Below are 23,179 nucleotides of genomic sequence, written 5' to 3'. Positions count from 1 at the left end.
TCCGGCCGCGCGCCCTGCCCGCCCCGCCCCGCCGTGCGCGCGGGTTTGTTGTTGTGCGAGCGCCCGCGGCGAAGGGGTGGGGGTGCTGCCGGGCCGGCGCGTGCCCGTGGGCGCCGCGGCGGGAACGCGCGGTGCGCGCGGCAGGGCGCGGCGGGCGGGGCGGGGCTCGGCATCCTCGGCTCCCCCGCCCGGGCTCGCCAACCGGATTGGCTCCCGGCGCCGGGAGCGCGCGAGGGCGCGGCGCGTAGAGCCGGGCGGGGGGCGCGCGCGGCGCCGCCGGCGGCCGCGGAGGAGCGCAGGGAGGAGGGCGAGGGGAGGGAGGAGGCGCCCGCCCCGGCTCCCTGCAAAGCGGCCTTATTTATCTGGGCACTGCCTCAGCCTCCCCGGTGGGAGGCTCGGGGCAGCCGATCCTCTCCCACCGGGGAGCTCCTCTCCGGGCGCGGCCGAGGGGGCCGGCCAGGCCGGGGCGCGGGGCGCGGCAGGGCCCTGCCGGCCAGGCCAGCACCTCGGCCGCCTCCCCGCTTCGCCAGCGCCCATGCCGGGCTCCCCATGACCAGAAGACGCCGCCCGGCGGACGGCGTGGCATGAGCCAGGTGCCCGGGCCGAGGTAAGGTGTGTGCACCGGGCCAGGTTGCGGGGCGGGGAAGGGGCCAGGCCACGCCATCGCGGCGGCCACAATGAGGATTGGGGAGGGGGCTTCGGAGAGGGCTGCCACCACCCCCGGGGGCCTCACATCGGCGCAGCCCCTTCCCAGGCGGAAGCCCCTGGGCCTCTGGCCCTGACAGGCCCTCCCACAGATCCCGATCCCAGCGCCGCCTGGTTGAAGCATGGTCCCCCCAGTAACTGGACCAGGGCTGTGGGCCCGCGCCCCCTGACCACAGCCCTGGTGCAGCAGCATTGCAGGCCCCCAGCCCACCAGGCTGGCTGAGGTCCTGGACTTCCTTCGTGCTCTGAGCTCCCCTCCCCAGCACCATGAGCCCCTGGACCTATGAGACAGGTTTTAGATACAGTTACACTCCAGGACAAGCCATGTGGATGTGTGGCTGGGGGCTCTCTGCCCTGGACACCTGGGCCGGTGGGGAGCTGGCCATGTGCCTTGTTCTGGAGGGGTTGGGCCTTGGCCAAGGTTGGAGGGCCCCAGAAGGGGAACTGGGCACCCTGAGGCTTGCTGGGGAGGGGTCTGGCCTCCTGGGATTTGTGGGGAAGAGAGCCCCACCCATCGCCCCAAGAGGGAAGAAGGCCTAGCTGTTGGAGCCCCAGGGAGCCCAGGGCCCAGTGGCCAATCCTCTAGCCCCTCCCGGCCTCTGCACAGGAACCATTCCCTCCAAAGAGAGAGCAGATGGTGGATGCCGCTTCACCTGCCCACTCGGTCAGTCCCCTACCGCCACCCGCCACCTCCCAGGCCCCTTCTTTCAGCCAACCCCTTTGAGCAGAGGCCTGGGTGGGAACCTGGGAGGGCCAAGGCCTGATGGAGACTTGCTGGCCTGGTAGGAGGTGGCCCTAGGGCTGGACCAGGAGCTGTGGGGAGGAGGGAGATCCAAATCCCCGTCATAAACCTGGGCAGTGCGGGCGGCCTGTTCAGATCCCAGGGGACCCCGGGACTCAGCTGCCCGCCATCTCCACTCATCCTCTGCCACCTTTTCCTTGGGCCAGGCAGGCCTCTCAGCACCTGTCGTGCTGGGCAGACCCACTGGACAGGTGCTCCTCTCCAGCTCCTGTCCACTTCTGGAGCACTGCGGTGAGTCCTCTCTCCCAGTGCAGTGAGAAAACAAGTAGCCCTGAGGGCAGGGGACCTGGGGCCCTCAAGGCTACCAGCCTGGGCCTGGGAAGCCTGTGCTGCTGAGACCCAGGGAGACTTTCACCCCAAGGTGGGACACTGCTCGGTGGCCTGCAGCCCCATCTTGTCACATGTGGGTGCTCATTGCTTTGTCTCAGGGGAAGAGTGGAGGTGGCAGTGAAGGAAGGCTCCGTGGGCTAAGTGGGTGGTTCAGCACCTTCCCCACCACTGACGAGGAGGAGCCCCAGCCAGACCAGCCAGAGGGTGGGCTTGGGCCACACAGCCACACTTGGCTGGGAAGAGGGGGAGGGTTCGAGGCAGCAACTCAAAGAAGCAGGCACTAGATGCCCCTAGCCTAGGCACTGGTGGGGGGGTGGCTCAGATCCTTCAGAGGAGAAGAGCCAAGATGAGGCTTGGAGCCCAAGCCCATTCCCCAAAATGCCCAGTCCCACGTGGCTGAGCTGTCCTGAGCATGACCACAGGACTCGGTCTGATGAAGTGCCAATCCTGATCTCTTTGGAGGCTATGTGCTCACTTCCTGTAGCCCCTGGTGCACGGGTGGGGCAGCCTGCACCCCAGAAGCGTCTCTGTGCTGGGGGCGGGAAGGGAGCATTTTGCTGGCTCATGTGCAAAGTGGCAGGGATGTGAATGTGCCTGAGTCACGGGGCTTGTCATGGAGTTCGTCAGCCCGCGCTGTGTCCCCAGTCCCAAGCTACCCTGGTTGTCACCCCCATCCCTGGGGCTGTCACCACACATCAACCTGATGTGAATTTCTCAGGCTGCCCATGCTCTGCCCAGCCGCACGGCCCTCAGTGGGCAGGGAGAAATGGTCAGTGCTGGGGCCAGACCCCTCCAGCACTCCGGGAAGCCTTTGTCAGACAGAGCATAAGAGATGAAGGCAGAGATCTCTGAGTTGGAAGCCATGAGGAGTTGGGGGTTTCCTAGGCGTGAGCAGTCCAAAAAGAGGGTGTTCTGGGGGTGGGCATGCATCCAAGGTCCCAGGCTGGGAGGACCCACGGGACTGAACAAGTAGAACAGGGCACAGAAAGGAGGGAAGGGCCTAGCGTTGCCCTCTGCACCTCAGTGCCTAGTCTGATCTTTGGGAGTCAGACTGACTGGGGGTTCTAGGATCAAATTCCAGCTCTGTGCAACCTCTGAAATTGTCCCCAACTCTCCCTGTCCCCACTTGTGGTCAGGAAGTGTGTGAGGGGACCAGCAATAGCAGAGTGGCACTGGGAAAAGCAAGGGCAGCTCCTCCCTATCCTCTGGTGGCTCCTGTGCCCTCTTTGGATATGGCCAGATTGTGGCGGATGGGCAGCCAGCTTCCCTACCGTGCAACTCCCAAAGTGGGGACCCAGCCGGAAAGGAGGTATAAGCCATCCTCTTCCCAAGAGTCTGACTACTTGCAAGGCCTACCACAGACCCCAGCGACCACGCTCACTGTGGACACTGGCCTCTGTCTCAACCAGGATTAACAAACTGAGCTACACCCCCCCACACCACCACCGTCCACCTGCCCTCTTCTTAATCTGGCCTGTCCTCGACCAAGCCTCCTGGGCACCTGGCAGCCACACCCCTTTCGGCATGATCCTGGCGACTGCCATTCCTCATTCATTCATTCAGCAAGCATTAAGAGGCCATTCAGCTGCGGTGCTGCCTGTCTTCAAGAAGTCCCCAGCCAAGGGAAGAGACAGATGGGTTGACAGTAATGACTGAGACCCTGGAGATGCTTTTTCAGTGCTGGGGAGTCCCCCAGTGGGAGACAGGGGTGGCAATCACACTGAGGGGTGGAGGATAAGGAGCTGGCAGGGTGAGGAAGCAGGGAGGCCTCCTGAGCAAACAGGGGGACCAGCATGTGCCCAGGCAAAGAGGGAGAGGGGAGCAGGAATACAGAACAGGGGGTCTGGCTGGGCTGCAGGTTCAAGGCTGGTGAGGAGCCAGAGGTGAAGGAAGCTGTAACATCGACATGCTAGGGCTCGGGGCCCTGTGACTCGATGGCAAAAGAGGCAGCTCCTTTCAGAGCCTCAGCATTGACATCTGCAGACTGTCAGCTTGGAAGCCACCAAGTTCTGGAGTCCTCCCAGGAGACTTGAGCCCCCGCAGCCTATCCCAGGAGGACCTCCTCCAGAATTCCGCTCCACACGGAGGCACAACACACCCGGGGCTGAGGCTGAGAATAGTGCAAGTTTGGCCATCTTTTTAAAACGCCTCTTTTCCTAGCGTTAGCTCCTGGTGCTTATTTCTAAAGGAGGAGGCGGTCCACGTCAGATTGGCAGCTGACCCTACCCCATCCTAACGAGAAACTCCAGGCAGGTCTTCTGAGCCTCACTGCGTGCAGTAGCAGGTACCAAAAGGGTTGGGGTCTCACAGCCCATCTGCCTGGGTGGGTGGGACTAGACAGAGGAGCACATGTCCCAGCACCCCCCCCCCCCACCAAGGGACCTCTTGTCTGACAGAAGGACCCATCGCTGACCACAAGCTCAGTTCTCTCCTAAAGCTCTGACCCCTGGACCAAGATGTGGCTGTTTCCAGTTTTGAACCACGGAGCAAGGGATTCTCAGGCTGGGTCAGTGAGGCTGGGGTGTGCCGCGGGAGCCGGGCAGGACCATGGACAAGGTCGGGGAGCAGCAGGGATGCCTCCAGGAAGAGCAGTTCCAACCCGGGCACAGCAGAAGGGCTGACGGGCTGGCAGGGCAGGGCCTGGCGGCCAGGATGTGGGTGTGGGATAAAGGGCAGCCAGGCCTCGGACACCTCCCCCCCTTCCCCGGGCTGAGGCCACCCCCGCCTGGCCCCTCCCTCCTGCGGGCTCTCTCGGCCGGCCGGCTTGTTTTCACCAGCTCCACCCTGAGGCCTGAAGAGTGCGGATGGGACTGTGGGCGTGTGCAAATGTGAGCTCCGGTGGGGTGCGGGTAAAGAGCCCCGCAGACGCCCGGGGCATCCACGTGCATCCCGCCCCCCACCACCAACGCGGGCACTCCACGTGCACACCCGTGGCTGGGAGCATCTTTAACCTAAATCGGCGCTGCTCCGGAGTTATTTCTCCCCTGGTGCCACCTCCGCCGCCTCCTCCGGATCCTGGCGGAGCGGGCGGCTTCTCGCCCCGCCCCGTCGCCCGCAGGGCCTCTCCCTGCTCAGCTGGGTTTGCCGAGCCCGGCCCCCACCCCGCCCCCACCAGCCGCTGTCCGCGGTGGAGCGCGCCCGGGCCTGGCCTCCGAGCACGCGCACGGAGGCTGGAGAGGCGCTGTCCATGGTGCTGCGCTCGGCAGCCGAGCTAGCAGGAAGCGGCAGAGGCTGGGTGGGCGGCGTGCCCCGAGCCCTGAAATCGTGGCACCCCGATCCGGGGACGCAGAAGGTATTCACGCTGGGGCTGCCTCCCTGAGCCCAGCTCAGCCCACAGGAGGGAGTCCACAGGACAGCCTCTCCCCTGCTCCCTGGAGTGGGGACCCGTCGTGGGCTTCCTCCTGTCCCTCCATGAGGCACTGCTGTTCCACCATGGTCTCTTCCTCACGTACTAGTTTTAAGAGATCTGGGGCACCCCTCATGTCAGGCTGCACCCCCATCTGTCACTATGGGTCACCTGTAACTCCTTGGAGCCTCAGGCTCCTAATCTGAAAGTGAGGTTAACAGTGGTGCCCCCAACACACACACACACACACACACACACACACACACACACGCACACCCCTGCCATGAGGTTGGAACACATGATTATCTCAGTGGGTATTCAGCAAACGTTGTTACGAATGTCATGTTTCAGCCAGTATGAGGCTGCTACTTTCCTGCAGTAAAGGGACAGCCAGAGTGGGGGAGCCTCCCCTAAGGAGAGCTGGCCTGATGTGGATTGCCAGCTTGAGGTCTCATGGCTGCCAGGGCAAGGCGGCCTTTGGACCCAAAGCTGGGTTGGCAGCCATGAGGGCCCCGTGTTCCAGTAGACTCCTGGTCCCAGCCTAGATCTGCACCCCTCCCCAGATGTGGGATGCCAGCAAGGGTTGAGTCCAGGGCTTGAAGCCAGTGGGGGGCATGGTGCTGGGTAGAGCAGGGCAGGGCAGCCTGCTTCCCTCCCTCCCAGTGGCTCCTGACCCCTTCCCCTAAGGTGGGCCGTGGGGCTCAGAAGCAGCCTCTGTGCCACTTTCCAAACACTCACTGTGAGCCATGCACTATGCTTAGCTCTTTTCACATGTTGTGCTGTGGGGGTGGGTCATCCCTTCTCGGGCTTCCAAGTAACGAAAAACGAGGCTTGGAGCAAGGAAGTGGCTCACTGAGGCCACTGAGCCTGGCTGTGTGACCCCGGAGACTGCGCCTGAGCCCCTGGGTGCAGTGCCTTTCCGCTGGATGTCTGGAGTGGGGGTGGGCAGGAGATGATCTGGAATGTGGAGCAGATGGTGGCACGGTGAGGGTCCGGCTGTCCCCCTCTCCAGGGCTGTCTGTTCTCCAAGCCGTCTGCCACCCGTTCACAGCCTCAGAGGCCTGAGAGGGGAGTGGTGGGGGGTGTCCAGTCCCACCTTCTGAGGAACTCTCTACAAATAGGCTTCCAAAGCCAGCTCTGGTTCAAGCCTTGGCTCCGCCACTTATGGTGACCTTGGGCAAATAGTTCATGCTGCTTTGTTTTCTTCATCTGTACAATGGGCACAGTCATCATAACATCACCCCCAATGGGTTGGATGGAGGACTAAAGAGACAGTACATGTCCAAGGCTCACTGTGCTGGCATCACGGTAAAGTCTGCCCTTTCTTTGGGCAGATTATTGGGTAGATCCCATAGCCACCAAGATCCTCAGGGGCTGGTATGTGAGTCTCAGACACGTAGTAGAGCCACTCCAGACAGCCATGATGGCACCCCATAGTGGAGGAGCCTGAGACCACCCCAAACCATCTCCTTCAGTTCTGCAGTCCCTGCCCAGTAGAGGTAGGCAGGGCAGGCACTGAGAGTGGGCACTGGAGTAGTAAAGGTGAAGGGGGCCGTCATGAGCAAGAGTCTTTCTATGTCTGTCTCTGCCTGCCTCTCTTTTCTTATCTCTAAAATGGGAACTATAGTGCCTATGTGGTCAAAAAAGTCTGTGAGGACAGGTGGAGCTCAGCTCACACAGTAGGTGTGAGTAGGTGCTCAGGGAATGTCATGGTCATGAACAGCCCTGACTTCCCGTCGCTGCTCACGGTCAGGGAAGGAGTGATTGGATTCAGATCCTTCCTGTTGGGTGGTTCTGGGAGTGCCATGGGAGGACATGCCTGGGGATGGGGAGCCCAGCTCTCTTCCCGCAGCAACTCATTACCCCCTCCCGGCCTTTGTCCACAGATTGAGCGAGGAAGATGTCGAGCCCAGGTGTGGACGGCGACCCCAAGCCTCCATGCTTGCCTCGCAATGGCCTGGTGAAGCTGCCAGGCCAGCCCAACGGCCTGGGTGCAGCCAGTATCACCAAGGGCACACCAGCTGCTAAGAACCGCCCCTGCCAGCCCCCTCCCCCACCTACCCTCCCACCACCCAGCCTGGCTTCCCCACTGCCACGGGCTGCCCTGGCTGGGGGCCTGTGCCCCCCACCGGGGCTCCCCCTTGGTGGACCAGCCTCAGCCCCTGTTCCCGGGCCCCCAGTGGAGCGGCCACCACTGGCCACAGATGAAAAGATCCTCAATGGCCTCTTCTGGTACTTCTCAGCCTGTGAGAAGTGTGTGCTGGCCCAAGTGTGCAAGGCCTGGCGGCGTGTGCTCTACCAGCCCAAATTCTGGGCAGGCCTCACACCTGTGCTGCATGCCAAGGAGCTCTACAACGTGCTGCCTAGTGGCGAGAAGGAGTTTGTGAACCTGCAGGGCTTCGCTGCGCGTGGCTTTGAGGGTTTCTGCCTGGTTGGCGTCTCCGACCTGGACATCTGTGAGTTCATCGACAACTATGCCCTCTCTAAGAAGGGTGTCAAGGCCATGAGCCTCAAGCGCTCCACCATCACAGATGCCGGCCTGGAGGTGCGCCCCACTGTTGGCCTGGAAGGGACCGGGATGGTGTGGGCAGGGCCAAGCGGTTGCAACTGAGCTGGCGTGTGTGTGCATGGGTGGGAGGGGTGCCCCCAGAGGGAACTTGGGCATGGGAGGAGCAAAGTGGCTGAGGGAAGCGCCGGTGCTCTGAAGACTGTGGCTCTGGGGGGAGGGGAAGCAGGACTAGTTATGCGATTTGGGGGACCCAGTCCAAAATGAAAAATTCAAGTCCCTTGTTCAAAGATGATTAAGAATTTCAAGACAGCCACACCAAAGCAATCAATCGATCCAGTGGGAGGCTCTCCTAAGCTCAGGGCCTATGTGCCTGTGAAACCCTTGGCCCCTGCCCCAGGGCCAGGATTCTAAGCTTCAAATCAGTAACACCAGCTGCTCCCCAGCACCTGCTCTGGTGCGGCCCTGAGCTCCCAGGTCCCCTGTGCTCTGCCTCTTAGAACGGGGCCATGATGGGACAAACCCACCGTAAGGGGCACCTGTCACAGAGCGGCTTGATGCATGTGTTACACACGTCTACATCCAGGAGCCCTGCTTCCTGCCCCCCAGCGGGCCCCGCCCCCTCACCACACCCTGCCGCCTGCCCGCCTGCAGGTGATGCTGGAGCAGATGCAGGGCGTCGTGCGTCTTGAGCTGTCGGGCTGTAACGACTTCACCGAGGCGGGGCTGTGGTCCAGCCTGAGCGCACGCATCACCTCACTGAGCGTCAGCGACTGCATCAACGTGGCCGACGACGCCATTGCGGCCATCTCGCAGCTGCTGCCCAACCTGGCGGAGCTGAGCTTGCAGGCCTACCACGTGACGGACACGGCGCTGGCCTACTTCACAGCACGCCAGGGCCACAGCACGCACACGCTGCGCCTGCTCTCCTGCTGGGAGATCACCAACCATGGCGTGGTCAACGTGGTGCACAGCCTGCCCAACCTCACGGCGCTCAGCCTCTCTGGCTGCTCCAAGGTCACCGACGACGGCGTGGAGCTCGTGGCCGAAAACCTGCGCAAGCTGCGCAGCCTTGACCTTTCGTGGTGCCCGCGCATCACCGACATGGCGCTGGAGTACGTGGCCTGCGACCTGCACCGCCTGGAGGAGCTGGTGCTGGACAGGTGCGCGCGTGCCCCACCCACGGGACAGGTGGAGGGCACGACCGGGGCGGGGCGGGGCGGGGCGGGCGAGAGCGCCTAAGCAGGGAGCCTAGATTAATGGGCAGAGCTGCAGCTGGAGCGGAGCTACGGAGCCATGGGGCGTGGGTTGAGGGGCAGGCCCTCCGAAGCCCGGGGCCCAGAGTGCGCTGTAACTACCAGGCGCCAGAGTAGGGGCCGGGGCCTGGCGGGGGCAGGGCCGAGGCAAGGGAGGGGCTATCATAAACCCTGCAGCGGGGGACGCCCCGGGAAAGGAGGAAGGGCTCGGAAATGACGGGCGGCGCGAGGTGATCTGAAGGCGGGCAGCGCCCCTCTGTCGCCCCCACAGGTGTGTGCGCATCACGGACACTGGCCTCAGCTACTTGTCCACTATGTCGTCCCTCCGCAGCCTCTACCTGCGATGGTGCTGCCAGGTACCGGCCTTCCCCGCCTCCGAAGACTGGGGAGTAGGCAAGGGGAAGTGGGGGACCCGGGCAAAGCCCCCGCCCAGGCAACCCGCCGACCTACTCCCGGCCCCCTCGGATCCTGCGAGGAAGTGTGGGATCCCTCCCCACCCAGCGGGCGACGTAGGCGGGGCTTACGGACCCCCCCGCAGACCTCACCGCCACTCCCCAGCTGCCTCCCGGCTCCTCCGGAAGCCGAGAAACCCCCGTTTTGAGCCCCGCCCCCTGCCCCTCCAGCAGCTCCCGGCCTCAAGGCCCAAGGCCTGTCCCCAGCAGTGGGCTCCCCCGCAGGCGCGAGCGGAGCTCCTTAACTCGCCCCGCCCTCCCGCCCAGGTGCAGGACTTCGGGCTGAAGCACCTCCTGGCCATGAGGAGTTTGCGTCTCTTGTCTCTGGCAGGTGAGACCCCCACCACCCCACTACCCCGTCCCCAACTTACCCGACTCCGCCAGCCCGGCCGGGCCCCTCGCGCTGAATCCCACCTGGAGCTCGGTCCCGGGGTCCCAGGGCCAGGTCCCGACCGAGACGCCGGGCGAGCCCCGCCCCCCGCGGTGCGCTCGGGGCCCCGCGCGCTCAGACGCCGCCCCGCCTCGCCCGCTGCAGGCTGCCCGCTGCTGACCACCACGGGGCTGTCGGGCCTGGTGCAGCTGCAGGAGCTGGAGGAGCTGGAGCTGACCAACTGCCCCGGGGCCACCCCCGAGCTCTTCAAGTACTTCTCGCAGCACCTGCCCCGCTGTCTCGTCATCGAGTAGCGCGGGCCTCCCCGCCCCCGGAGCACCAAGCCGCCACGCTCCGGGCGGGGACGCCTTCTCCCGGCCCTGCCCTCGGGGAGCCCTCGCGCCCCCGGCCCAGCGCGGGAGGCAGGGCGAACCCAGTGAAAGCGCCCCCCACCGCGCCCCTCCTGGCCCCGCCCGGGCAAGGGGGGGCGGCGGGCGGGCTCAGCCCCACGCACGCACGCACACTCGGGGACTCTGTGCATGCCCCTCGTGCCCGCACTGCACGCCCGCCCTCCACCGCACCACAGCCGCCTCCATCTTTCGTCGACCCTCTTGGGGGGGAGGCAGGGGTCGGGCTCGGTCCTGGGGGCCGCTTTGAGCTCTCCTGACGGCCCCCCTTACCGCCTTCCCCGCCACACCCCGCTCTGTCTCCCCCGCTGTCCCCCCATCTCGGGCAGGGCCCAGAGGGATTGAGGGGAGCTGGGTCCCCCAGGACACAGGGGCCAGAAGAGCCCCAAGGGCTTCCCGCATCTTCCACTGCACCGCGCCTGGAGCCCTCGGAGGGGTGCGAGGGGGAACAGGCCACCGCCAAAGCCATGGCCCGCCAAGGAGCCCAAGTCCCCCCTGCCCTTGCCCCACTTCAGGCCAGCCTGACCCAAGAGACCTCCCCTTTTCCTTGCTGCTGTAGGAGGCAGCCCCCTGCTCGCCCCATCCCCACCTGCAAGCCTACAGGTCCTTGGGCCAGGCTAGGGAAGAACTGTGTTTGAGGGAGGAACAGACTGGCAGACGATCTTGCTATAATCAACGTTAACCAAGCCGGCTGTAGCTTACCTCAACCAGGGAGGAGGGTATACAACCACCTTGACAGTCCACAAGCTGGAGCGACCCTCAGGCCCGGCAGGCCTTGCACGCAGTCCTGATGGACCCCAACCACAGCCCCTGTAGCCAGCCAGGCCCAGCCTCCTCAGTGTCACACTGTATCCCGGGTGGGTCTCTGTCAGGCGGAGGCTGGACAAATGGGCCCCAGCCAAGGCCCAGCCAGCAAGTCCAGTCTTACAAGTGGCCAACACACCCCCAGCACCCAGCGGAGGGAGGGCTCCTTTCTAGCTGCCCCCCTGCCCTTCCCAGCTTCCCAAACCTCCGCCTGCCCAGGTGGGCTCTGGTCATGTTCTGTCCAGTCCCAAGACACATGCGAGCCCTGGGGAGACACTGGCACATCTTGGCAATTGCTGAGGAGGGGGCTGGGACCCCTTCCCATCCCAACCTTGAGCCCCAGGAAGTACGGTGCCCACACCCAATCTTGGGACACCCCCCATCTGGTTGGAAGAAAGTAACCAGTTTCCAGAGAGCCAGAGAGTGAGAGAGAGAGAGAGAGAGCGAGAGAGAGCGTGCGAGCGAGAGATGCTGTTGAAGCAGAGAAAGAGTTCAACAGCCCAAAGATTTCCCTGTCCTGGAGTGCCCTCGGGAGGCTCCGGGGCTGAGGTGGTCAGGAGCCAGTTTCTTCAGCCCCTCCTCCGCACAGCTCCCTAGTGGGGAGGAGGCAGCTGTCCGTTTGTCCAAAGTATTATTGCAACTGCAACGACTGTAGGAGGAAAAATTAAGGGGAGAGAGGAAAACAAACAAAACCAACCAACCCCGAAAATCATTTTCTTATTGTACATAACGACCTCATTCTCCTGTATATGCGGAAGATATAACCTTATATTTGGTAAGTGTTTCTTGTGCTATTTTATCACGTGACCTGTTTATAAAAATATATATTAAAAAAGTTGTAAAAACACGTGTCTGAGTTTGGAGGTCATCAGACCACGGCGAGGGAAGGTGCGTGCTCCCGGCGTGCCCCAAGGCTCGGGATTCTTGTGCACCTCTCGGCTCGTCAGACTTACTGGGTCTTTCAACACGCACAGGCCCGGGGCCACAGAGAGGAAACACAGCAGTGGCCAGAAGAGAAGGTCCCTGACCTTTCAGGGCTTCTGAGGGAAGTGAATGATGCTGCGGTCATCGCACATTATATTAACCTCGAAACGCCCCGGCTCAGTCGGTGAAGCTTCTGACTTTGGCTCGGGTCGTGGCCTCAGGGTCCTGAGATGGACGCCCCTCCCCCCACTCACGCCCGAGCGCGCTCTCATGCAAATACGTCCATAAACCTAGCCCAGGCTGCCAGAAGGGCAAAAACGCGCCCTGCTTCGTGCGTCCGGGACCTGAGCTCACTTCGGAGAGGGCGGGGACGCCGAGGAGCCCGCAGCGCAGCAGGGCAGAGCAGATGCCACACCAGGCAGGGAGGTGTGGGTGGCGCGGGCTGCGCGGAGCAGCGGGTCCTGCCAGGCCCTGGAGTCTGCGGAGACCCGGGCAGCCGCGAGCCCCGCGTGAGCAAGGGGCCACCGCGTGCGTGCGACAGACAAGCAGGACCCGGAGGCCGAGCGCCGCGGAGACCCCCTGCTGGATGCGAGGGCCCAGGCCGAAGCCTGCAGCGCGGAGCACACAGCGCGCAGCGTCGGCCGCTCTCGGAGCGCGCCGGGGGCGGGGTGGGCCCCGGAGCGGCGGCTGCGGCGGGCGTCCCGGGGAGACGGCTGGAGGGATGCGGGGCTCGTTAGGGGGGATGGGCTTGCCGGCGCAGTCGGGCACTAGCATGCAAACTCTGTGGCAAAAAGACCGGCCGCTGGGCGAGACCGGGGGAGCCCAGGGCAGCGCTTCTACCTCCGTTCGGGTCGATGCCTCCGCCTCCACGAGCTCGGCTCCTTGACCCGGAACGTTTGCGGCGCGGGGGCCCGCTTCCGGTGAGAGGCGGGCAAGACGGGGCCACTTCCGGCGAGCCGGGCGCCGGGGGACAGGAAAGCGAAGGGCTGCTTCCGGCGCGGCCGTTCCAGCCAGGCCCGGCCCGGCAAGTTTGGGAGAGGGTCGTGGTGGTCGCGGAGGGAGAGGCTTCTCCAAGCCCCCTGGCCGCCGTCCCGCTGCCTCCGCTCCCCCGCGCGCGCCGCCGGCCTCCGGCCTCCGGCCAGTGCCCTTAGGCTCCCTGAACGGCTCGGTCCTTGGCGTCCGTGTGCGTCCCCCGCGCCCCTCTGCCCCTCCCCGGAGGCCCCCGGACGCACCGTGTGGACCGCGGGAACTCCCTCGCTTCCTTGCGGGGACTGACGGACCGAAAGACCAGGGATCGCCCCGATCCGACTGTTGGCATGGAGCGCTGGCCCGGGCTGGGACGGACCAGGTAGGGGCTCCCCGGAAGGCAGACCGGAGGGCCGAGCTGCGGGACAGCGATGTCTCCTCACTGAGGGGCAGCCCGCTGTTCCGGACGGGCTCGCCAAGACTGACCCGTCCAGGACAAAGCCATCCGGGGGGACCCAACCAGGGTGAAGGGTCGGAAGTGACAGGCCCCGCCGGGCTGATCAGCCCAGCTCCGGTCACCAACCTCCTGTCCCCCCTACCGGCGCAGACATGGAGAAGATGTCCCGAGTGACCACGGCCCTGGGTGGCAGCGCGCTGACCGGCCGCACCATGCACTGCCACCTGGATGCGCCGGCCAATGCCATCAGCGTGTGCCGGGACGCGGCCCAGGTGGTCGTGGCCGGCCGCAGCATCTTCAAGATCTACGCCATTGAGGACGAGCAGTTTGTGGAGAAGCTGAACCTCCGTGTGGGCCGCAAGCCCTCGCTCAACCTGAGCTGCGCGGACGTGGTCTGGCACCAGATGGATGAGAACCTGCTGGCCACAGCGGCCACCAACGGTGTGGTGGTCACCTGGAACCTGGGACGGCCGTCCCGGAACAAGCAGGACCAGCTGTTCACAGAGCACAAGCGCACGGTGAACAAAGTCTGCTTCCACCCCACCGAGGCCCACGTGCTGCTCAGCGGCTCCCAGGACGGCTTCATGAAGTGCTTCGACCTCCGCAGGAAGGACTCCGTCAGCACCTTCTCTGGTGAGGCCCTGGAGGCAGGTCGGGCAGGTGGAGAAGTGCGTGGTGGGCATCAGAGGTCTTCACACCTGCTCCCGGAGAGCACCAGAAGCGTGGGTGCGGGCCAGCCCGGGAGGGGCCGGGTATGGGCAGGGAGAGGGCCGGCCTGAGGGGGCTGCAGCCAAGCTGGGCCGCTGAGCGGAGGGTCTGTCTTGCTGCCTCTGAGCTCCAGGCCACTTCATGGCAGGAAGCCCACCAGGGCCTCCCCTCCAGGACAGAGAGAGGGTGGGGTATGCTGCCCGCCCTCCCATCCAGTCCTTTTCCCAGCAAGCCCACTTCTTGACAGCTGGCCTTGCGCCATCGAGGTTGTGTCCACCCTGAAGAGACCACACGAAGCATGGGGCAGAACCCTCCGTCGCCTCAGAGCATTGGCGCCTCCCAAGACCCTGAGCTACCTGCGATGTGGAAACGCGAGCCCTCTTGAAGGCTCTTGGGGTGGTGGTCCGTGGGGGTGGACACAGACCTTTAAGGTCCCCAGTCCCCTAGGGCGGACCCAGCAGCTCCAGCTCAAGGGGAAGGGATGCGGCAGACGCTGGGGGACCCTCGTGCAGGCTGCCTCGGGCCTCTCTCGGGGGAGCGCATACTGACAGCACGGCAAGGCTCCTGTTAGCTCAGTGGTCTGACAGCCAGTCCTGGAGCCACGCCACAGCTCTGTGCAGGGACAGCGTCAGCACAATCCAGGGGAGAACTGGGGTCCGGGGGTTTGGTTCAAAAACTACATGGCGCCTGGCATCCCGCTCCCTGGCCTGGTCTGCCATTTCTTCTGTGTGAAGCCTCTCTTGCCGCCGTCTGCCCCAGGCAGGCTTAGGGCTGTCTACTCCTTCTTCTAGCCTCCCCGCTGTTGCGGTCAGGCATGTGGCCGCAGTCCACAGCCCCTCCGAGGGCTCCAGCCTTGGCTGCTCTCTGTCCCGGAGCCTCACCTTCTCCCTCCGATGATGTCCCGCCCACAGGCCAGTCGGAGAGCGTGCGGGACGTCCAGTTCAGCATCCGGGACTACTTCACCTTTGCCTCCACCTTCGAGAATGGCAACGTGCAGCTCTGGGACATCCGGCGGCCCGACCGCTGCGAGAGGATGTTCACTGCCCACAACGGGCCTGTCTTCTGCTGCGACTGGCACCCTGAGGACAGGTGTGGGGCGGGGTGGCGTGCGGGCACAGGCAGCAGGGTGGGACGAGTGGGCTTATGGAGGGCTGCCTCCAGACCTGCGAGGCAGAGTGGGGAGCCCTTCTATCCCTGGCGAGGACACTGAGGGCTTCATGGATCTGTTATAGGGGCTGGCTGGCCACAGGTGGGCGTGACAAGATGGTGAAGGTCTGGGACATGACCACGCACCGCGCCAAGGAGGTGCACTGCGTGCAGACCATCGCCTCGGTAGCCCGAGTCAAGTGGCGGCCTGAGTGCCGACACCACCTGGCCACCTGCTCCATGATGGTGGACCATAACATCTACGTGTGGGACGTGCGCCGGCCTTTTGTCCCGGCTGCCATGTTTGAGGAGCACCGTGACGTCACAACAGGCATTGCCTGGCGCCACCCACACGACCCTTCCTTCCTGCTCTCCGGCTCTAAGGACAGCACACTGTGCCAGCACCTGTTCCGCGATGCCAGCCAGCCTGTCGAGCGTGCCAACCCCGAGGGCCTCTGCTATGGGCTCTTTGGGGACCTGGCCTTTGCCGCTAAGGAGAGCCTGGTGTCCACCGAGTCTGGGCGCAAGCCCTATGCCGGTGATCGGCGTCACCCCATCTTCTTCAAGCGCAAGCTGGACCCTGCCGAGCCTTTTGTGGGCCTTGCGTCTAGTGCCCTCAGTGTCTTTGAGATGGAGCCTGGCAGCGGCAGCATGAGCTGGTTCGTGGACACCGCTGAGCGTTACGCCCTGGCCGGTCGGCCTCTTGCCGAGCTCTGTGACCACAATGCCAAAGTGGCTCGGGAGCTTGGCCGAAACCAGGTAGGTGGGGCGGTCCAGGGACCGTGGCCTTAGGGGCGCCCCCAACTGGTTACCCAGACCCTACTCTGGTTTCAGCGCTCAGCTCTGGTGGTGGCCACCACCCTGGTAACTGAGGGTACCCTGTGCCCTGAAGTGGGCCAGATGCCAGTGCCACCGCTGGGGTGCAGGCCTGGCGCGTTACGGTGTCCAAGCTCCCTCTCGTGGCTCACGTTTGCTTTTGATTTCCCAAGGTGTCTGACTCCACAAAGGACCACATTGCTTTTCACTGTCTTCCTGAACCCATGGGCTCACTTCCTTGTTCGCTGTTTCCAATTTCTGCTCCTTCCTGTGCCCTCGTAGGACAGAGACCAGATTTGCGTCTTTGGCATAGGCGTCCGTTTCTCCAGCTGGGGTGGACCAGGACATTGGGTGCCTGGGGCGGCTGAACACTGAGTCTGAGTCTGGTTCTGTCCAGGAGGCGGGGGGGCGGTCTGCATGGGGTGCCGGGAACCCAGACCGCTTGTGAGTGCCTGGCGCCTGCCCCTAGGTAGCGCAGACCTGGACCATGCTGCGGGTCATCTACTCTAGCCCTGGCCTGGCGTCTGCCGCCAGCCTCAACCACAGCGTGGGCAAGGGCAGCTCCTGTGGTTTGCCACTCATGAACAGGTACATGTCTGGGGGTGGCTCTCCTCAGGGTGGGGACTGTTGGAGCCCGTCGACCCACTGGCCTTCCCTGCCCCCAGTTTCAACCTGAAAGATATGGCCCCAGGGTTGGGCAGTGAGACCAGGCTGGACCGTAGCAAGGGAGACACACGGAGCGACACAGTGCTGCTTGACTCCTCGACCACACTCATCACCAATGAGGGTAGGCTGGGGGGCGGACAGGGCACTGAGGGGAGTGGGGCTAGAGCATCCCAGAATCAGCTCCCCTGCAACGCATCCCGCCTCCGTCGTGGGCAGATAACGAAGAGACAGAGGGCAGCGATGTGCCTGCAGACTACCTGCTGGGCGACGTGGAGGGCGAGGAGGACGAGCTGTACCTGCTGGACCCGGAACACGCACACCGTGAGTTGGGGCTCGGGGAGTGGCGCTGGCTGGTGGGGCCAGAGGCTCAGACCTTGCCCTCCCCGTCCCTGCCTCACAGCGGAGGAACCGGAGTACGTGCTGCCTCAGGAAGCCTTCCCACTGCGCCACGAGATTGTGGACACGCCCCCGGGCCCCGAGCACCTGCAGGACAAGGCGGACTCCCCACACGTGAGCGGCAGCGAGGCAGACGCAGCTTCCCTGGCGCCCGTGGACTCCTCCTTCTCGCTCATCTCCGTGTCACATGCTCTCTATGACACCCGCCTGCCCCCTGACTTCTTCAGTGCCCTGGTGTGTGACATGCTGCGCTTCTACGCAGAGCAGGGTGACGTGCAGATGGCTGTGTCCGTGCTCATTGTGCTGGGCGAGCGTGTGCGAAAGGACATCGACGAGCAGACGCAGGTGGGTGACTGGGCCGGCGGGGGGTCCCCACCACCCCCAGGACTGCCTTCATAGCCCCTCCCCGCCCCCCCCCCGCCCCCAGCGGGCCCCGGTTGGGGGGAGCCCCCAGCATGCCCGCCTCCAGGCCTCGGCCTCCCGCCCCTCCCGCCCCCCCAGGAGCACTGGTACACGTCCTACATCGACCTGCTGCAGCGCTTCTGCCTCTGGAACGTGTCCAACCAGGTGGTCAAGCTGAGCACCAGCCGCGCCATCAGCTGCCTCAATCAGGCGTCCACCACGCTGCACGTCAACTGCAGCCACTGCAAGCGGCCCATGAGCAGCCGCGGCTGGGTGTGTGACCGCTGCCACCGCTGCGCCAGCATGTGTGCCGTCTGCCACCACGTGGTCAAGGGGCTGTTCGTGTGGTGCCAGGGTTGCAGCCACGGCGGCCATCTGCAGCACATCATGAAGTGGCTGGAGGGCAGCTCGCACTGCCCCGCGGGCTGCGGCCACCTGTGCGAGTACTCCTGACCCGCCTGCGCGGGCTCGGCCGGGGCGGGGCCACAAATAAAGGAGGCAGCAGCCGCAGTCTGAGGCTGCCTGTGCGCCGCCGTCGCGCCGCCGCGCCCAGGCTCCGCGCCGGGCCACTCGGGGGGGGGGGGGGGGGGGCGCGTCGCCATGGGAACCGGCCGTGGCCGCCGTCCCCTTTCCCGCGGCCTTCGCGCAGCCTTCCGAAAGTGCCCTCCCTTCCGAGGCGGGGCCCGAGGAACTGCTTCCGGGGCGGGCACCGTTGCCACGACGACGGAGCTCCCGGCATGCCTCTCGGCGGCGGGCTCATGGCGCCGGGGGCGCGGCCGCTCTTGCTGCTGGCGGTGTGGACGCTGGCGGCTCTGGCCCAGCGCGGCGCCGGAGAAGCGGGCGACGGAGGGTGGTGAGCGGCGCCGGCGGCCGGGCCGGGGCAGGGCGAGGCGAGGCGAGGCGCGCGGTGGGGCGGACCGCTGACCCGCTGTACCCGCAGGCAGCGGCGCGGGCCCGGGGCGCCGGCGGCCCTGGCAGAGGAGCAGCGCTGCGCGGTGGAGCGTCGGGCCGACCTCAGCTACTCCGAGTTCGTGCAGCAGTACGTGCGCCCCCTCGCACTGGCCACCCCTCCTACACCGCAGTGCTCGCGCCCCCGGGCTGCTTGCGACCCCCCCCCCCCCCCCCCCCGAGAGCAACCCCCTTTTGAGCTAACGCGGGTGGGCTGGGGTGGGTGGGCGAGAGTGAGACCTGGCTGTGCCTCTGCCCTTCCAGCTACGCCTTCTCCAGACCCGTCATCCTGCAGGGCCTCACAGACAACTCGGTGAGTGCGGGCGCCCCTCCTGGCCACTTGGCACCCGTGCTGGGCCTGGCCCTTGAGTCTTTTCCCCACCCCCTCAGAGGTTCCGGGCTCTGTGCTCCCGAGAAAGGCTCCTGGCCTCGTTTGGGGACACCGTGGTTCGCCTGAGCACTGCCAATACCTACTCCTACCGGAAAGGTGAGCTGCCCCACCCTGCGGCCCAGCCAGCATGCCAGCATCTTGCACGCGGCCTCGGCCAGTCCTGATCAGCCCCTTTCCCGTAGTGGACCTGCCCTTCCAGGAGTATGTGGAGCGCCTGCTGCATCCCCAAGACCCTACCTCCCTGGGCAACGGTGAGTCCGATCTGGTTGGCCATGGGGTGGGACAGGGGCAGGGGCATCTGGGAGTGCCCAGGTGCCAAGATCCCTGCACCTTCTCTCTTCTTTGTTGGCAGACACCCTGTATTTCTTTGGGGACAACAATTTTAGCGAATGGGCATCGCTCTTTGAGCACTACTCCCCACCACCATTTAGTCTGCTGGGTACCGCTACCGCTTACAGCTTTGGAATCGCAGGTGGGTACCCTACAAAGGGGATTTGGAAGGGAAGAGCAAATTCTAAATTGGGTGGCGTCAGCAACTGCTCACATATGACCCCACAGGAGCTGGTTCTGGGGTGCCCTTCCACTGGCACGGGCCGGGGTTCTCAGAGGTCATCTACGGCCGCAAGGTCAGCACACAATGGGGGCTGGGGCTTGGGGCTTACTGACTGCAACAGAGTGACCTTGCTGCTCCCGCCCTCAGCGCTGGTTCCTGTACCCCCCGGAGAAGACACCAGAGTTCCATCCCAACAAAACCACGCTGGCCTGGCTTCAGGACATATACCCAACTCTGGTACCATCTGCAAAGCCCCTGGAGTGCACCATCCACGCTGGAGAGGTCAGTAGGTGGCATAAAGGGGCCAGGCTGGACCCGACGCCACACCAACTAATCCCTGTACCCCTCCGTATCCTCCACCAGGTGCTGTATTTCCCTGACCGATGGTGGCATGCTACACTCAACCTGGACACCAGTGTGTTCATCTCTACCTTCCTCAACTAGCCAGCTTGGGCGGCTGGTGAGCCCAGCACACACCAGCACACACCCCTATAGTGCTCACAGATTTTATTACAGGACAGCGGTGGCAGCAGCCCACCCTCGCCTGCTGTTTCTGGCCCAGATGGGGGTGGAAGTGGGGCTCGTGGTCCAGCAGCAGAACTGATGAGGGTGGGGTTGGGGACACCAGGGCAGAGGTCTAGGGACACAAACTATGTACAGGGACTGGGAGCTACTGCCCCAAGGCCCTCCTGAGCCAGGGTACTAGGCAAGGCGGGCAGCCCTGGCCCTTGCCCCGCCTCAGTAGTCCTCCACCCAGCCGTTCTCGGAGATGAACGCATCAATGACCTCTTTCATGGCCAGGTTGGGGATGAGCTGTTCCTGGGTCAGGGGGCTCCGGGTGACAGGGTCAAAGTGGCCCACGCGCTGCAGTGTGCAGTGACAACAGGGTCAGAAAGTGCTCAGTGGTTACGGGTCCTGCTCCCAGCACTCACGGGCCCTCACCTGCAGGTGCTCCTCGATGTCCTTGCGGTCGTAGGTGATGCCGCTGGGTGTGATGCATGGCTCTCGCATGAGCTCAAAGCTGATCTTGCCACACAGGTAGTCCGGGATATCTCGCTTCTGCAGCACGTGGGGTGACATTAGGCACCGGGATGGGAACAGTGCTCCAATTCCTGCTACCCAGGGAACAGACAGCTTACCTTTCTCTTTTCATCCACCTGGGAGAAAAGCTCATCCATGTCTGCTAAGTACTTGTCCTGCGAAGAACCAAGCAGCTACGCGTGGGCCACATGCCCCATTCCCCTTCCCCGGGCACAGGCATGGGCACCCTCCCGACACAGGCACGCAAACACGCACACATCCACACGTGGGCTGGGGCACCCTCACGTGCTTGGCCTCGATGCAGGCCTGCTGGGCCCGGATGTGGCCATCGTCCTCATCACCCTCATGGTTCCGCTGGCATTCTTCTAGCTCCCTGGGGGTCGACCAGGGGCTAGTCAGAAATGGATCTGGCCAGAAGAGCTCCCACTCCACCCCAACCTCGGGCTCATTCAGGTCTCACTTCCCTCCATCTCCTGCTCGCCAGTGTTGGCCTTCAATAAACACCTGTGTTCTTGACTCTGCGTTAACCCCGGAGTGCTGACTTGGGGGTGGGTGGGGCCCTGGAGCCTGCCACTAGCGCCGCCCACCTCTCCCGCTCGGCCACAATGAGCCGGGTGAGGTAGGAGTGCAGCTCATTCTCCTGGTGGATGCGCCGCTCCTCGATGCTGTTCCAGCGCTTCTTCTTGGCGATGCGCAGAGCACTAGGGATGTCATCCCCGAAGTTGAGCCGCTGCTCCTTGGCCAGGTTGTAGGCTAGGAGAACAGGGGCTCCAGGTCACCTGGCCAGTCCATCCGCCTGGTCCCAGGCGCCCCTGTAACCCTGACAAGCTGTAGGCCCACCTCGCTGCAGATTGGCGATGGCCTCGTCATAGCTCTCCATCTCTAGTTGGCATTGCCCCAGGAAGAAGTGTGCCTTCACAGACTGCCCGTCCAGTTCCAAGGCCCGCCGGCAGTCGGCCAGGGCCTGCTCGTGCTGCTGCATCTTCAGGTAGCACAATGCCCGGTTGGTGTAGTACACTGCCACCAGAGGATTCCGGGTCTGGGGACCAAGGCCAGGCCAGCCAGCATGAGGGAGTGAGCTCTGCGCCCTTTCTCCGTCCTAGGCCCTGTCCCAGGCCCAGTTTAGAGCCCGCGGCTAGAACCGCGACACCGGAAACTTCTCAGCTTCGAAGCCCCTGCGTACTGCGGGCTGCTGGAGGGAGAACTCCCGGTCCTGAGGCCTGCATGAGCCCACCCTCTTGACTCCCAGTAGATCTTGGAAGCCTGTTTCCCAGACCTGGGAAGAGCCCCAGCTTTGGGCCTGGGGTTCTCAAGGGACAAGGATCCCTGGTCCTCGGTCTGGGGGCCTCAAGCACCCTGAAGCTCCCACCCGCCGTACTTCTTCGGCAACCAGCACTGGCTCGAGAGCCGCGGCCCTGACCCGACGAAAACAAGACCATCACTGAGCTCTCAGAGCCCCAACGCCCCCGCGTACGAACCAAGAGCCTCCGAAGGTCCGGCGGGAATGACCGGGCAGGGGCTCCGGGGAGGACGCGGGACCGAACCCCGGGCCCCGCCCCCTCCCCTGGCCCGGACGCCGGTCCCCTCCCCCGGCGCGGGCGCACTCACGATGGCGCGGCCGTAGCAGGCCGCCGCCTCCGGGTACTTGCGGCCCACGAAGAGCCGGTTGCCCTGCTCCTTGAGCTCCTGCGCGCTCGGGCTCTTTTCGGGGCTTCCGCCGCCGGCGCCCAGCCGCGCGCCACCCTCCTTCTCCTCCTTGCCCTTCATGGCGCCGCGCGGCACAGCCTGGGCTTCGCTCCCAGGCTCCGCGTCTGGCCCGCCCTGCACCCGCAGCCCGAGCCCGCAGCCCGAGCCCCCGATCCGCTCGGGCCCGGTCCAGCGATCCGCCACCGGAAGTTCCGGCTGCGTGGGGCGGGGCCAGCGCGGCGGGCGGGGACGCGCGTGCGCCCCAAGCACAGAGGGGAAAGGGGGCGGAGCCGGCTGGGGGCATGCGCTCGAAGCAAAGCGACCCGCGGTGTTCAAGTCCGGAGCAGCGCCAAGAAGGTGGCCGGCTGCTCTCGGCTCCGCCCCGCAGAGGCCCCGCCCTCCTGCGAACGAGGCGGCCGTCCGGCCTCTAGCCCGCGGGCGGCGGTCCTGGCGCCGCACGGGGAGGTGCCGTGGGCGCGCGCGGACCGCCAGGGGCGGCTGGAAATCCCCGACCGATGGTAGGTCGGAGGAGGGGGGGCGGTCGGTAGGGCGGACGAGCCCCGTTGCCCAAGTCTCCGTCACCGCCCTTCCCCAGGCACCGAGAGGAGTGCCCGCGGCCACCGAGGGCCGAGCGGGGAAGCACGTGACACGAAGCGAGCCGGAGCGGCCGCGGGCGTGCAAGCCGGCGGTGAGGGCTTCCCACGAGCGGGCGGGGCCAGGCGGCACGGGCGGAGCTTCCTGGTGGGGCGGGAACGCTTGGCGAGGTCCACCACCCGTGACCCCCCCCAACCCACCCGGGCCCGGATCAGCCGGGAGAGCTGGGTGTCCCGCGGGCTCGCGGCGCGGCCGGCCGGTTCTTGTCCTTGCCTGAGAAATGGGCCCATGGCCGTGTCCATGACACTGCGGGTCCCTGGGAAGGGCAGCCCTGCGTCGAGCTGGTCCAGCCCTGGTGGGGCACGAGTCCGGCTGCAGGGGCTGTGGAGGCGGCGCCTTCGTGTTCCGCCGCACAGTGGCCGCAATTCACCCTCCAGCGCTCCCCGCTGCAGCCCTCAGCAGAGGTGAGGGGCCGTGGGCAGGCAGGGGTGCAGTGTGCAGAGCTGT

The 23,179-nt window shown here is 65.0% G+C and overlaps 4 protein-coding genes across 7 annotated transcripts; 3 read left to right on the top strand and 1 right to left on the bottom strand.

The window, feature by feature from the left end:
- The first annotated feature begins 262 nt into the window (after positions 1-262).
- Positions 263-11,818, top strand: FBXL16 (F-box and leucine rich repeat protein 16). Of its 3 annotated transcripts, none has more exons than XM_047713258.1 (6): positions 263-607; positions 7,070-7,728; positions 8,344-8,852; positions 9,217-9,301; positions 9,665-9,728; positions 9,933-11,818. In XM_047713258.1, the coding sequence occupies exons 2-6, from the start codon at positions 7,084-7,086 to the stop codon at positions 10,079-10,081; spliced, it is 1,452 nt and encodes a 483-aa protein (XP_047569214.1). In that variant the 5' UTR covers positions 263-607; positions 7,070-7,083; the 3' UTR covers positions 10,082-11,818. The 3 variants fall into 3 exon arrangements, with proteins under 3 accessions (XP_047569214.1, XP_047569215.1, XP_047569216.1); XM_047713259.1 differs by having other exon boundaries at positions 263-612; XM_047713260.1 differs by lacking the exon at positions 263-607 and adding an exon at positions 3,785-4,121.
- Positions 11,819-12,899: 1,081 nt separating this feature from the next.
- Positions 12,900-17,969, top strand: WDR24 (WD repeat domain 24). 2 transcript variants are annotated; one of them, XM_047713249.1, is made up of 9 exons: positions 13,120-13,250; positions 13,467-13,958; positions 14,945-15,122; positions 15,266-15,938; positions 16,465-16,583; positions 16,661-16,782; positions 16,878-16,982; positions 17,062-17,402; positions 17,559-17,969. In XM_047713249.1, the coding sequence occupies exons 2-9, from the start codon at positions 13,478-13,480 to the stop codon at positions 17,910-17,912; spliced, it is 2,373 nt and encodes a 790-aa protein (XP_047569205.1). In that variant the 5' UTR covers positions 13,120-13,250; positions 13,467-13,477; the 3' UTR covers positions 17,913-17,969. The 2 variants fall into 2 exon arrangements, with proteins under 2 accessions (XP_047569204.1, XP_047569205.1); XM_047713248.1 differs by having other exon boundaries at positions 12,900-13,958.
- A 142-nt stretch (positions 17,970-18,111) lies between these two features.
- Positions 18,112-20,908, top strand: JMJD8 (jumonji domain containing 8). Its single transcript, XM_047713274.1, has 10 exons — positions 18,112-18,312; positions 18,400-18,498; positions 18,672-18,720; positions 18,798-18,894; positions 18,981-19,049; positions 19,151-19,270; positions 19,357-19,424; positions 19,499-19,633; positions 19,715-19,811; positions 20,390-20,908. Exons 1-9 carry the CDS (start codon positions 18,197-18,199, stop codon positions 19,793-19,795), a joined length of 834 nt encoding a protein of 277 aa, XP_047569230.1. The 5' UTR covers positions 18,112-18,196; the 3' UTR covers positions 19,796-19,811; positions 20,390-20,908.
- On the bottom strand, positions 19,844-22,304 carry STUB1 (STIP1 homology and U-box containing protein 1). The gene is made up of 7 exons (XM_047713273.1): positions 22,001-22,304; positions 21,233-21,431; positions 20,980-21,145; positions 20,678-20,765; positions 20,491-20,547; positions 20,294-20,410; positions 19,844-20,215 (listed from the first exon to the last, which is right to left on the bottom strand). The coding sequence occupies exons 1-7, from the start codon at positions 22,157-22,159 to the stop codon at positions 20,090-20,092; spliced, it is 912 nt and encodes a 303-aa protein (XP_047569229.1). The 5' UTR covers positions 22,160-22,304; the 3' UTR covers positions 19,844-20,089.
- Positions 22,305-23,179: the final 875 nt, after the last annotated feature.

Source organism: Lutra lutra, chromosome 18 (assembly GCF_902655055.1).
Source record: "Lutra lutra chromosome 18, mLutLut1.2, whole genome shotgun sequence".
Lineage (NCBI taxonomy): Eukaryota > Metazoa > Chordata > Mammalia > Carnivora > Mustelidae > Lutra > Lutra lutra.
The sequence above is the reverse complement of the archived record's forward strand: the minus strand, read 5'-3'. Positions and strand labels throughout refer to the sequence as shown.